At 44.4% G+C, this 15285-nt stretch overlaps 1 protein-coding gene across 1 annotated transcript in view; it reads right to left on the bottom strand.

The window, feature by feature from the left end:
• LOC117359225 overlaps positions 1–15285 on the bottom strand; it is a 313075-nt gene that overhangs the window by 176842 nt on the left and 120948 nt on the right. The window contains exon 11 of the mRNA XM_033941598.1: positions 6301–6426. Within this exon, the coding sequence (XP_033797489.1) occupies positions 6301–6426 (126 nt within the window). The remainder of the gene's footprint in view (positions 1–6300; positions 6427–15285) is intronic.

The raw sequence follows: 15285 nt of genomic DNA, 5'->3' as shown, positions 1-15285 counted from the left end.
ACCATGTGGAAACAACATTAAACAGTTCTCCAACTTTAACGGATCCGAAGCATCAGGGGCAATTGAAAACATCAACCAAACAATAAAATAGCAGGCTCCATGGGCTTTATTTCAAAGCCTAGCCAGGGAAACTAGTTTTCTTTCCTGACCATAGTCAGGTTCAGTTTCTCTCCCTCCCAACTTTGTAAAAACATTCAGCAAATGGTCACATATAGCAAACAGCCTCAGAGGTCTCAGTAAGAGGCAGAGCACAAGTTACAGATTGACAAACCGCCCCCTACCCCCCAAACAAAAAATCCTCTGTTTGTCTTAAATCCATGGCATCCATTCCATTGAAATTTATTTTTTGAGGACCTGGCAGCCAACCCATAGCCTTTTCTTTTTCTCTTTCCCAGGGAACAGGCAATTGGGAGAAACTTCCTGATACATTCTCCTTTCAGTTGCCCCTAATCTTAGGACAGACAGCATTATTTATTTTGTCCCAACTTCTGGCTAACTTAGGCAGCAGAATACTGGTGCACCTGCACTATTCGTGCAGTAAGTCCCTCCCGTATCCCGGCTGGTCTCTCCTCGGGCCTAGACGAGACTCAATGCCTGAAACGTGCCTGGGCAGGACGCTCCACAGAGCACTGCCACACCTGCTGAATATGGACCTCCACCCGCATATGGAAATCTAGAAGAGAGGAGGATCTCACGAGGAAGGGGGCAGGAAAGGGAAGAGTGGAAACAGGGCAGCAGGGAGACACTCCGTGCCTCAACCTAGGCCCAAGTGGCTTTAGCGCCCCCCATCTCTCTTGCACCCTGTGCGACCGCACTGCTCGCACATCTCTTGCTATGGCCCTGTGGGAAGTTATCTGGATGTAGGCCACACAGACCTCGATGAGTGACGAAGGCCAGCTGAGTAATCTTAAATCTTATTTGATGGGTGCCAATCTTAAGCACATTCTGCAATTGTAGTACTGTCCAGTCTGGACCACTGCAATCTGGTGCTACTTGGTGTTCCCACAAATGCAATCCATGCCTTACAAGTTACACAAAATTCAATAATTTGCGTTTTGTTTGGGATTGGGAAATTTGACCATATGTCTGAGTTTTATGTGAAACTTTATTGGTTGAAGATTGACTTTAGGATAACGGTATAAACTGTTGTTATTAACTTACCTTTGTCTTCAAGGAATGGCACCAAAATATTTAATCAACTGTATATCTGAGAATGTGCCATCACACAGTTTACGCTCTGCTCAAGCCAGGGAGTTGCACATCCCTACTTTAAAGCAGGGAAGGTTGCAAGCTACAAGAATTGGAGCTTTTGCTTTTGCTGGTCCGGAAGCGTGGAATTCGATCCCATTGTACAGTAGAAAACAAAAGTATATGACTGTTTTTAAGAAGCTTTTGAAGAGACATCTGTTTTGCGACATGAAGTACGGGCACTGAGTGCTTTATTTGCTGTATTTGTATGATATGTTGATCTTCAAAAAAGATATAAAAAGGATGGAGTCGGTTCAGAGGAAGGTTACTAAAATGGTGTGTGGTCTTCGTGATAAGGCGTATGGGGACAGAGTTAAAGATCTCAATCTGTATACTTTGGAGGAAAGGTGGGAAAAGGGAGATATGATGGAGACGTTTGAATACCTACGTAATGTAAATGTGCACGAGTCGAGTCTCTTTAATTTGAAAGGAAACTGCAATGAGAGGGCATAGGATGAAGTTAAGAGGTGATGGGCTCAGGAGTAATCTGAGGAAATACTTTTTTACAGAAAGGGTGGTAGATGCATAGAAGAGTCTCCCAGAAGAGGTGGTGGAGACAGAAACTGCATCTGAATTCAAAAGGGCCTGGGATAGGCATGTGGGATCTCTCAGAGAGAGAAAGAGATAATGGTTACTGTGGATGGGCAGACTGGATGGGCCATTTGGCCTTTATCTGCCATCATGTGTCTATGTTTCTACATATGCCTGCTTTATGGCTGTTTTGTAATATTTTATTGTGAATGTGGTATTGTAATCCACCTTGTTAAAGGAAGGCTATGACCAAATAAACCATAAACCATCATACTGCACTTCCACAAGCCCTAAGTTCCTCTCTGGCTCCCTTGCCACTCACCGTCCATGCCACCCCAGACCTCCTTCAATTCCATTGCTGCTGTTACCCAACTCTCCCATTAGGAGGCAGCTCTGTGCACCCGGCACTTTCTACCCCAGTCACTGAAAAACTAGTGACCAGGGTACCACACCTGATTGGTAGCAAGTTACAGAGGACACAGAAAATGTGGCAGAAAGATACAGAAAGCAATTGAACCCTCCTCCTCAATACTTTTATCGCTTCCTATAATTGCTAACCCCTTCCTCACTCTGCTTCCTAAGACCTACTAATTGCTGACAGGCTTGATTTCTCCATGACAGCAGGAGTCCTCTTCGTGCCCTTTCCATCAATAATTGCTTTATTTTTCTCTCTCTGGAAAAAAAAACCACACGGAATTCCCTTCTCTCTTGCCTGACCCTCTTTAATGGTTTCATTCTCTGTTATTAAATCCTTGCCATTTAAATCACATTTAGAAATGTTTTGAATAACTGATTCCAATTAGCATGGTTCTTAGCAAGAAGCAGCTGAAAATGCAAGCCATTACTTGCCCGGAGACAAGCAGGAACACCTTACAGCGCGGTCCCTGGTGGTAAAGGTGCAATTTATGTACACAAGAGGCCCTTATTGAACAAATACACAGCTGCAGGAGTCCCCCGAACCTATCATTTGAGAATAATAGACATTAAGGACTTCTTTATATGTCTATATTTATTTTATAAATAGCATAGCTCCATGCAGGCTTTGCCCGCCCCAGCCCCTCTAGCAGCGGCTGCTTTCTCTGGCCTTGGAACATAAGGGGAGGGGGGGAAGGATAGAGGCTGACCATGCACTGACCCAAGATAGTTCCGGCTTCAAGGCTCAGTGCCAGGTACATAGTAAAATATGACCAGGAAGCCTGCTTGTAAGACTTCTGGATAAATAACCAGTGCTTTCGCTTCTGAATTTTTCAAACGTTGTCCTGAATTACTTTTAATAATAATAATTTTATTCATATATACCGCCAAAGCCGTGGTAGTTCGAGCTGGACAAACAGCGAATACAGGTACAATGTAAGATCATCAAAATACAGGAGAGCATGATACAGAGGTGAGGCATAAGAGATTTGGGGAACAATTCGGTTAGGGTTGGAGAGGAGAGGCTTGAGAGGACTTGGTTACAAGTTTGTTTTTACAAGTTTTCTGAAACTTAGATAGGATGAGGAGTGCGTGATGATGTTACCCAGCCAATCGTTCAGTTGACCTGCTTGGAAGGCAGATGTTCTATTCAGGCCTTTAGTGTTGGGTGGTTAAATAGGTGTAGCCTTGTTAGCTGTGAAGGCAGTTAAGAAATGGAAGAGACTAGCTAGGTGGGTGTTGGAAATTAAAGCAAACACTTCTGTTATTGGGAAGGTTCAGCTTCAGCAGTGGTTCCCAAGTTATTTTTTGTATTTATTTATTTTGAGTATTTTTAGGCCACTTATAGCCTAAGTTAGGGTTACTAGACATCTGGATTTTCCCGGCTATGTCCTCCTTTTGAGGATATGTCCAGGGATCCAGACGGCTTTTCAAAACCCGGCACTTTGTCTGCATTTTGAAAAGCTTCTGGCAACAAACAACATCGGGAAGGTATTCGCGCATGCAAAACGGTGACGTCACATGCATGTACGTAACATCATTGCTTGACACCAGCGAATGCCGTTCGACATCGCTCATTGCTCGTGCAGGTTGAGGGGGGGCTAGGGGGCGGGCCTGGTGGGTGGAACAGGGTGTGACTGTCCAGAACGGAGCGGGCCAGGGGTCCGGATTTTCCGTTTGAAAAATCTGGTAAGTCTAGCCTAAGTGGTTTACATTTAGGTAGTCAAGTGTTTTTCCTCTTCTGGCCTGGTGGGCTCACACTCTGTCTGGAGTATCCCCTTGCCAGACAGGTTTTCAGGATATCCAAAATGAATATGCATGAGACTGATTTGCATATACTGCCTCTTTCATGCGTATTCATTTTTTATACTCCTGATGGGTCCTTGTGAATAAAGGAAACTTCAGTCCCAGCACTGTAGGCCTTTGTGTTGTTTTTTTGGATAACACTATGCGCAAACATTCGGAGTGCCCTGACCTGTGGCCACGCCCCCTTTTGGGTTGCACGCTATGGGATTTGGATGCACCTTGTTATACAATAGCACGTAGCAAGGTGTATGTACAAATTCAAGTTTCTGTCAATTAGCACCCAATTATAGGCACTAATTGACTCGTTAGCCAGACATATCATCCAAAGGATGGGGTATATGCACCTAATTTATAAACACATACCACCCAATATTGAGACTGCGTAAGGCAGCCTGATTACCTGCCATGGTCCATGGCAATTCCAGCCACTGGCATTGACTATCTGGACCAAACTTTGCCACCGCACTCTTAGTGGCCATTTAGGTGGGTCTATCTATCTAGCTTTGGCTGGCCAGCTGCTGAATATCAGTGGTACTGGTGCAACGGTTTGAAAACATTCCTGCAGTTCAAATCATAGGTCTGAAGAGATGAGTCTTTAGCAGTTTCCTAAAGTTGCGATATGTGACTGGTTGGCACAAATGTTGTGGGAGGATGTTCCAAATTTTGGGGCCTTGGAAGGTGAAAGTGGATTCAGGTAACTTCTTTCAAAGTATGCATGAGGGTGAAGGGAAGGCTAGTTTAAATCATAGCGTCAGTCTCCAGTTGATGTCAGAGATTAGTCCTGCAGAATTCTCCTCATAAATGGATTTGTGGACCATGAATGCAATTTTATATTGAATTCTCTTTCTTACGGGTAGCTAGTGTAATTCCCTGAAGAGCAGGGTAACCATCTCAAATTTACTGCATTGGAAGATTAGTCTGGCTGCTGCTTTTTGGAGTAGCTGTAATCTCCCACACTCTTTTTCAGTAATACCACAATACAAGGAGTTGCAGTAGTCTAAACAAGCCTCTCCTGCCAACTTAAATGCCTTTGAATATCGAGCCCATAGTAAATAAAAATAACACAACCATAAATATTCAAAGTAATATTTCCATCAATAATATAATCTAAGCCTACCCAAAACTGTAGGATGAAAATGATGGATCAGTGCAGCATTGAATTCAATCACAGCTGAACTTCATTTAAACAGTAACAGAATTAGGTTGGTGGAAGAAAAAAGGTATATGCAAGGTTAGGACTGTACAGCTTGGAAAAGAGACGGCTGAGAGGAGATATGATTGAAGTCTACAAAATCCTGAGTGGAATAAAACAGGTACAAGTGGATCGATTTTTCACTCCGTCAAACATTACAAAGACTAGGGGATACTCGATGAAGTAACAGGGAAATACTCTTAGGAGGAAATATTTTTTTACTCGGAGAATAGTTAAGTTCTGGAACGCATTGCCAGAGGGGTGGTAAGAGCAGATAGCGTAGCTGGTTTTAAGAAAGGTTTGCACAAGTTCCTGGAGGAAAAGTCCATAGTCTGTTATTAAGATATGAGGGAAGCCACTGCTTGCCCTGGATTGGTAGCATGTAATGTTGATACTCTTTGGGTTTTGGCCAGGTACTAGGGAACTGGATTGGTCACCGTGAGAACGGGCTACCGGGCTTGATGGACCATTGTTCTTAGGTCCTCTTTTACAAGGTCTGAGCTCCTAGATGGACTTTTCAAAACCCAGCATTTTTCCGGGTTTTGGAAAGTCCCTACAAGCTCCAGCTGTATCTGGAGGGCCTCTGAGCATGCATGAATGACGTCACATGCATTCGCGCATGCTCCAGGCCCTCCAGAGGTGGCCAGAGTTCCTTGCAAAGAGAGGAGGCCTTCTGGGGGTGGGCTGGAGGTAGAACGGGGCAGGGTCATGTGTCCAGGTTTAAAAAAAAAATATCGTAACCCTACGCTTTATGCAATTAAAAATTTTAATCATGGTTAATCCATCTGCAGCCTTACTATGCCTAATGTTTTTCCAAATTTCAGGACTCTGTATTTGCAGCAGGGTAGTGTTTTGGTGAGTCAGATGGGGCAGATTGCTGAGGATATATGGCAGGGGTAGGGAACTCTGGTTCTCGAGAGCCATATTCCAGTCAGGTTTTCAGGAGTTCCCCAGTGAATATGCATGAGTTCTATTTGCATGCACTGCCTTAGCATATTCATTGGGGAAATCCTGAAAATCCGACTGGACTACGGCTCTCGAGGACCGGAGTTCCCTACCCCTGATATAGGGAGAGAGAGTCACTTCCCCCCAGTCCCGTTGTCTCTTACCTTCTTGGCTCTTGCCTTCAGTGCCGTCAGCTGCTGCTTTAAACTCTGCTTCTTTTGCTGCAGAAGTGACAGCTCGGTGGAGATCTCCATCATGGACCTGTGGAACACGGCCCTCTTCTCTTTCAGCTGAAAGTTGGCACAAGTATAAGCTTATGGAATTCGCTACAGTTACACGATAATTCATCCCCCCCCCATTTTACAAAACCGTATTGCAGTTTTTAGCACCGGCTGCGGCAGTAACGCTCATAAGAATTCTATAAGCGTCGGAGCTGTTACCGCCACAGCCAGTGCTAAAAAGGGGGGGGGGCAGTCCTTTAAAATCCAACAGTAAAATCTTGTAACAAATTCTCCATTCTATTGGGGGGCCAGTGAAGTCTGCTCAACATGGGAGGAATATAATCGAATTGGGAAATTCTTCTAATTATAGTACTCCCCTGAAATTCGCTGGGATTCTGTTCCAGGAACAACCGTGAATTTAAAAAAACTGCAAATGCAGGAGAGGGCAACTGGGGCGCCAGCGGGTGCAGTAAATCATACCTGGAATGCTCTGGGGGGGAGGAGGAGGAATCAGCTGTGCAGATGGCTGATCAGCTGATTGGAGTGGGGGGGGGGTAGAGGAGGAGGAATCAGCAGTGCAGAATGCTGATTGGCTGACCATGGTGGGAGAGGAGGAGGAATCGGCTGTGCAGAAGGCTGATTGGCTGACCGGGGAGAGATAGGGGGGGAGGAGGAGGAGGAGGAATTGGCTGTGTAAAATCTGCATCCCTTACTAGTAACATCTGGGTCAGACGGAAGGAGAGTATTCTATCTCTGACACCCCCTAATGGAAGGTGTTTTTCAGAGGAGTCTCTTTCTAGACACTCATGAGTTCACTTTGGCTTTGGGGTGCCCTTCTTTCAAACTCTCATCTTAGGCCTGTCCCAAGGTCAATGGGAAGAGCTCTCTCAGTGACCTGTGAAAGGTGCAGGAGAATCCCATAGTAGGATTAAGAGGACTGGAGGTGAAAAGTGGCAAGTTAGCCCTATACCGTATTCCTGATTTTCAATCTTTGCAGGGTTAACAAAAGGGGACTTTTCTCTGGAGTCAGTAAGGACTGCCAGAGAGGTCAAAATTTGCCAATCTATGCTTTTATGGTTATGGAGAAGGATCTCAATTGTTACCCTGAGTGGTGTAGAACGGGTTCAAATAAACTGATTTGTTACTCAATCAAAAATTACAAGGACTAGGGGACACTAGATGAAGTTACAGGGAAATACTTTTAAAACCAATATGAGGAAATATTTTTTCACTCAGAGAATAGTTAGTGGTAAAAGTGGATAGAGTAGCTGTTTTTAAGAAAGGTTTGGACAAATTCTTGGAGGAAAAGTCCATAGTCTATTATTGAGAAAGACATGGAGGAAGCATGAAGGGCCACTGAAGACAGATTGTTTACTTCATTCATGCTGCCCACAGTCCAAAGAGTGCAAGACTGCAGCACTGCAAACAAAAAGTGCCAGATCCTGATCCGGGAGGGGGGGTAGAGGGGAAGGGGGAAGAAAGATGGGGAGGAAAGAGGAAGAAGATGTCAGACCTCTGAGGGAAGAAAGATGGGGAGGAAACGGAAGTGCAAAGAGAGGGAAGAGATGGTGCATATGGATGGAGAGAAGGGGAAGACTTGGAAAAGTAGACATAAGAACATAAGCAGTGCTTCTGCTGGGTCAGATCAGGGGTCCATCCTGCCCAGCAGTCTGCTCACGCGGCGGCCCATCAGGTCCAGGACCTGTATAGTGATCTCTATTTATACTCTTCTATCCCTTTTTTCTTCAAGAATTCATCCAATCCTTTCTTGAACCCTGATACCATACCCTATCCTATCACACTCTCTGGAAGCGCATTCCAGGCATCCACCATCCTTTGGGTGAAGAACTTCCTAGCATTGGTTCTGAATCTGTTCCCTCTTAATTTTTCCGTATGCCCTCTCGTTCTTGTAGTTTCTGAAAGCTTGAAGAATCTGTCCCTCTCCACTTTCTCTATGCTCTTCATGATCTTGAAAGTCTCTATCATGTCCCCTCTAAGTCACCGCTTTTCCAGGGAAAAGAGCCCCAGTTTCTCTAATCTTTCAGCATATGAAAGGTTTTCTATACCTCTTATCAATCGCGTCGCTCTTTTCTGAACCCTCTCGAGTTTTGTCATATCCTTCTTAAGGTACGGCGACCAATATTGGACGCAGTACACCAGATGCGGGCGCACCATTGTCCGATACAACGGCAGGATGACCTCTTTCGATCTTGTTGTAATGCCTTTTTTGATAATACCCAGCATTCTATTTGACTTCTTAGAGGCCGCTGCACACTGTGCCAACGGCTTCATTGTGTTGTCCACTATTACCCCCGTCCTTTTCTTGGGTACTTTCACCCATTACCAGCCCTCCCATCATATAGCTGTACTTCGGGTTTCTGTTCCCTACATGCAAGACTTTACATTTTTCTACATTAAACTTCATCTGCCATCTCATCGCCCACTCTTCTAGCTTATTCAGGTCTTTTTGTAATTCCTCACAGTCCTCTTTAGTCCCAACTCCACTAAATAGTTTGGTGTTGTCTGCGAATTTTATTACTTCACACTTCGTCCCTGTTTCTAGATCGTTTATAAATATATTGAACAGCAGCGGTCCGAGTACCAACCCCTGCGGAACATCACTCATGACCCTCCTCCAATCAGAGTAGTGGCCCTTCACTCCTACCCTTTGCTACCTACCCGTCAACCAATTTTTGATCCATCTATGAACATCTCCTTCCACCCCATGGTTCTTCAGTTTCTGTAGTAGGCGTTCATGGGGTACCTTGTCAAAGGCCTTTTGGAAATCCAAGTATACGATGTCTATTGGGTCCCCTTTGTCCATTTGTTTGTTAATTCCTTCGAAGAAGTGCAATAAGTTCGTTAGGCACGATCTTCCCTTGCAGAAGCCGTGCTGGCTTGTTTTCATCAGTTTGTTTCTATCTAGATGTTCATCAATGCTTTCTTTTATCAGCGCTTCCGCCATCTTCCCCGGAACCGAGGTCAGACTTACTGATCTGTAGTTCCCCGGGTCACCTCTCAATCCTTTTTTTAAAGATGGGTGTAACATTAGCTATCCTCCAGGATCACACCTGTTTTCAGGGATAGGTTATAAACCCGCTGTAGTAGTTCTGCTATTTCCTCCTTTAGTTCCTTCAAAACCCTAGGGTGGATTCCGTCCGGGCCCAGAGATTTGTCACTTTTTAATCTATCTATCTATCTACTTATGTACATCCTCGAGGCTTACCTCCATTGATGTTAATTTTTCTGCTTGATCTCCTGTGAATATTTTTTCAGGTTCCGGCACGTTGGATGTATCCTCTTTTGTAAATACTGACAAAAAGAACATGTTTAGTCTATCTGCCACTTCTTTATCTTCCTTCACCACTCCTTTCCTATCTCCATCATCCAGCGGTCCCACCTCCTCCCTGAGCTGATCTGATCATGGAAAGTTAGGTTAATATCCAAAATCACCCCCAATAGTTTGAATCGATGTGGTGTCTATGCGAACTGGAAGTGAAAGGTCTTCTTTGTCTCTGTTTCTCTGGTGCTGTACTGTATGCAGAGTCTGGCATCATGGGTTTCAGTTGTGTATATTAGGCCTTTTAGCTTGTGGTCCTGTATTTGCATAGGGTTCATTGTGTGACCAAGGCCAGGTGTTCTGGTAGGAATAAACATCGAGAAGCACTATTGGCATCATGGTCCCAAGCAGGAAGATATTTGTCGGCTGTCCTTCAGCACTTTTGGACCCAAAACGGCCCTCGATTAAAAATGAGCAAAGACCACTGCTCTAGAAAGAATTAGTCACTCTGGAGCCAGGTGGTCATTCACCTATCCCTGGTTAAGTGATCATTGGAAACATTCATTTATTACAGTTAGTTTTAAGGAATAAAACATTCTCAAGCAGTCCTATAAATGTCACATGATGAAAAGAAATATGAAAACCCCAAAAGAAAACAATTCTCCTTCTAGATCTGCTTTTCATAAAAGTATATATTTAATAACCTCTTCTAAAAGGGAAACCAGAATTAGTTCATGAAATAGAAGAGTCAGATGTGTGAGTGCTGACAGTCCCACGTACTGAGATAAACAAGCACTGGAATTTCACTGGGAAGAAACAATGCTTTCACGCCACGGTCATGAAAGAAGGAAAACGTAACATCTGTCCCAAATTTTTCAAGGAAACTGTGAATCACCCACACAGCCAGTTGACAGCCCCTGCTGGACATCTTTTCTTGCCACCTCACCTCAGAGGAACTTAGCACTAGATCAAGTATTAAGCTGCGGACTGAGCCAGGCCCAAACAAATGGACTTGTTTAGCATTCTTCTTTGAGGGTCTGGTTTTCCCAGGGGCTGAGTGATAGTGCTTGAGACTGCCAAGCAAAAGAGGTCCTAGCCTGCCTTTGGGCTGGCTGAAGTGGGCAATGCTGAGAGAGCATTTCGGCTACCACCACCACCAGCGGCAGCAATGCCTACTGGCCAATTCTGGGGCGCCCACATATCAGGTTCTTGAAGAAGCTGCAGTCTGTGGCCTCTAGCAATTGCTGGCTAGGCCTTGTGGGAGGAGCTATAAAATATGACTCCTCCCCTTGACTAGCTGCACATGAAGTCTCATGGTGCTGTAGCTCAATAAAGTTAATTTTCAACTGATGTACAAGCCAAGGGAGCAGGAGGACACTGGAAGGGCAATTAGGAAAAGAAATGTTTTAGAACCCAACAGGATTTTTAGTCTTGTCCCTATTTATTACAGGCTGTATGTAAATTTAGGCAGCTAAGGGATGAAGGATGAGATACTCTGAAAAGCCTTACTGCATTCTGAGTTCTTAATACAGTTTTCCTTAAAACAGTTTGCTTATTCCTAGCAATGAAAACTGAGTTTCCATGGGGGAATTACTAATACACAGAGGATGTGGCTTAAATTGTATGCCACGCTTAGGGTTACTGGACATCCAGGAAAACCCGAACATGTCCTCTTTTTAGAGGACTGTCTGGATTCCTGGCAGTTTGCATGGATTTTGGAAGTAACATAGTAACATAGTAGATGACGGCAGATAAAGACCCGAATGGTCCATCCAGTCTGCCCAACCTGATTCAATTTAAATTTTTTTTTTTTTTTCTTCTTAGCTATTTCTGGGCAAGAATCCAAAGCTTTACCCGGTACTGTGCTTGGGTTCCAACTGCCGAAATCTCTGTTAAGACTTACTCCAGCCCATCTACACCCTCCCAGCCATTGAAGCCCTCCCCTGCCCATCCTCCACCAAACGGCCATACACAGACACAGACCGTGCAAGTCTGCCCAGTAACTGGCCTAGTTCAATATTTAATATTATTTTCTGATTCTAAATCTTCTGTGTTCATCCCACGCTTCTTTGAACTCAGTCACAGTTTTACTCTCCACCACCTCTCTCGGGAGCGCATTCCAGGCATCCACCACCCTCTCCATAAAGTAGAAACATAGTAACATAGTAGATGACGGCAGATAAAGACCCGAATGGTCCATCCAGTCTGCCCAACCTGATTCAATTTAAATTTTTTTTTTTTTTCCTTCTTAGCTATTTCTGGGCGAGAATCCAAAGCTCTACCCGGTACTGTGCCTGAGTTCCAACTGCCAAAATCTCCGTCAAGACCCACTCCAGCCCATCTACACCCTCCCAGCCATTGAAGCCCTCCCCAGCCCATCCTCCACCAAACGGCCATACACAGACACAGACCGTGCAAGTCTGCCCAGTTACTGGCCTAGTTCAATATTTAATATTATTTTCTGATTCTAAATCCTCTGTGTTCATCCCACGCTTCTTTGAACTCAGTCACAGTTTTACTCTCCACCACCTCTCTCGGGAGCGCATTCCAGGCATCCACCACCCTCTCCGTAAAGTAGAATTTCCTAACATTGCCCCTGAATCTACCACCCCTCAACCTCAAATTATGTCCTCTGGTTTTACCATTTTCCTTTCTCTGGAAAAGATTTTGTTCTACGTTAATACCCTTTAAGTATTTGAACGTCTGAATCATATCTCCCCTGTCTCTCCTTTCCTCTAGGGTATACATATTCAGGTCTTCCAGTCTCTCCTCATACGTCTTCTGGCGCAAGCCTCCTATCATTTTCGTCGCCCTCCTCTGGACCGCCTCAAGTCTTCTTACGTCTTTCGCCAGATACGGTCTCCAAAACTGAACACAATACTCCAAGTGGGGCCTCACCAATGACCTGTACAGGGGCATCAACACCTTCTTCCTTCTACTGACTACGCCTCTCTTTATACAGCCCAGAATCCTTCTGGCAGCAGCCACTGCCTTATCACACTGTTTTTTCGCCTTTAGATCTTCGGACACTATCACCCCAAGGTCCCTCTCCCCGTCCGTGCATATCAGCTTCTCTCCTCCCAGCATATACGGTTCCTTCCTATTATTAATCCCCAAATGCATTACTCTGCATTTCTTTGCATTGAATTTTAGTTGCCAGGCATTAGACCATTCCTCTAACTTTTGCAGATCCTTTTTCATATTTTCCACTCCCTCTTCGGTGTCTACTCTGTTACAAATCTTGGTATCATCTGCAAAAAGGCACACTTTTCCTTCTAGCCCTTCAGCAATGTCACTTACATACATATTGAACAGGATTGGCCCCAGCACCGAACCCTGAGGGACTCCACTAGTCACCTTTCCTTCCTTCGAGCGACTTCCATTAACCACCACCCTCTGGCGTCTGTCCGATAGCCAGTTTCTGACCCAGTTCACCACTTTGGGTCCTAACTTCAGCCCTTCAAGTTTGTTCAACAGCCTCCTATGAGGAACTGTATCAAAGGCTTTGCTGAAATCCAAGTAAATTACATCTAGCATATGTCCTTGATCCAGCTCTCTGGTCACCCAATCAAAAAATTCAATCAGGTTCGTTTGGCACGATTTACCTTTTGTAAAGCCATGTTGCCTCGGATCCTGTAACCCATTAGATTCAAGGAAATACACTATCCTTTCTTTCAGCAACACTTCCATTATTTTTCCAACAACTGAAGTGAGGCTCACCGGCCTGTAGTTTCCTGCTTCATCCCTGTGACCACTTTTATGAATAGGGACCACATCCGCTCTCCTCCAATCCCCAGGAATCACTCCCGTCTCCAGAGATTTGTTGAACAAGTCTTTAATAGGACTCGCCAGAACCTCTCTGAGTTCCCTTAGTATCCTGGGATGGATCCCGTCTGGTCCCATCGCTTTGTCCACCTTCAGTTTTTCAAGTTGCTCATAAACACCCTCCTCCGTGAACGGCGCAGAATCTACTCCATTTTCTCGTGTAACTTTGCCGGACAATCTCGGTCCTTCTCCAGGATTTTCTTCTGTGAACACAGAACAGAAGTATTTGTTTAGCACATTTGCTTTCTCCTCATCACTCTCCACATATTTGTTCCCAGCATCTTTTAGCCTAGCAATTCCATTTTTTATCTTCCTCCTTTCACTAATATATCTGAAAAAATTTTTATCTCCCTTTTTTACATTTTTAGCCATTTGTTCTTCCGCCTGTGCCTTCGCTAAACGTATCTCTCTCTTGGCTTCTTTCAGTTTCACCCTGTAGTCCTTTCTGCTCTCCTCTTCTTGGGTTTTTTTATATTTCATGAACGCCAACTCTTTCGCCTTTATTTTCTCAGCCACTAGGTTGGAGAACCATATCGGCTTCCTTTTTCTCTTGTTTTTATTGATTTTCTTCACATAAAGGTCCGTAGCCATTTTTATCGCTCCTTTCAGCTTAGACCACTGTCTTTCCACTTCTCTTATGTCCTCCCATCCTAACAGCTCTTTCTTCAGGTACTTTCCCATTGCATTAAAGTCCGTACGTTTGAAATCTAGGACTTTAAGTATCGTGCGGCCGCTCTCCACTTTAGCCGTTATATCAAACCAAACCGTTTGATGATCGCTACTACCCAGGTGAGCACCCACTCGAACATTAGATATACTCTCTCCATTTGTGAGGACCAGATCCAATATCGCTTTTTCCCTTGTGGGTTCCGTCACCATTTGTCTGAGCAGAGCCTCTTGAAAGGCATCCACAATCTCCCTACTTCTTTCCGATTCCGCAGTCGGAACATTCCAGTCCGCATCCGGCAGGTTGAAATCTCCCAACAGCAGAACCTCCTCTTTCCTTCCAAACTTTTGGATATCCACAATCAGATCCTTATCAATTTGCTGCGATTGAGTCGGAGGTCTGTAGACTACACCCACGTAGATAGAAGTTCCATCTTCTCTTTTCAGAGCAATCCATATCGCTTCTTCCTCTCCCCAGGTCCCTTGCATTTCGGTCGCTTGGATATTGATCTTTACATAGAGAGCTACTCCTCCACCTTTATGACCATCTCTGTCCTTCCTAAAAAGATTATATCCCGGTATGTTTGCATCCCATCCATGTGATTCACTGAACCATGTCTCTGTGATAGCAACAATATCTAGATCTGCCTCTAATATTAGGGCTTGCAGATCATGAACTTTGTTGCTTAGACTGCGAGCATTTGTGGTCATCGCTTTCCAGCTATTTTTCAGCGATAATCTCCTTTTTCGTATGGATTTTTGTGTCGTTTCACTTTCCGCTGCAATACTAAGAAATGAGTTGCTGATATTGCTTTTGTTGCAGCCTTTACTACTATCACATCTTTTCTTTTGCCGGGGGTGGTCTCTACATACACCACCCCCACCTTCTAGTTTAAATGCCTAGAAAAATATTGTCTAAATTTCTCTGCAAGGTTTCTTTTTCCTGCTGTAGTAATATGTAGCCCATCAGTGCAATATAGCTTCTTGTCCTTCCATGTATTTCCCCATCCTCCTATGTACCTGAAGCCTTCTTGATGACACCAGGCTCTGAGCCATCTATTAAAGTCCTCTGTGTTTTTCATTCTTTGCTCTCCTTTTCCATATGCAGGCAGTATTTCAGAAAAAGCTAAAGTCTTTACAAAAGGTTTCACGCCCTC

This window comes from Geotrypetes seraphini, chromosome 4, assembly GCF_902459505.1.
Source record: "Geotrypetes seraphini chromosome 4, aGeoSer1.1, whole genome shotgun sequence".
Lineage (NCBI taxonomy): Eukaryota > Metazoa > Chordata > Amphibia > Gymnophiona > Dermophiidae > Geotrypetes > Geotrypetes seraphini.
The sequence above is the reverse complement of the archived record's forward strand: the minus strand, read 5'-3'. Positions and strand labels throughout refer to the sequence as shown.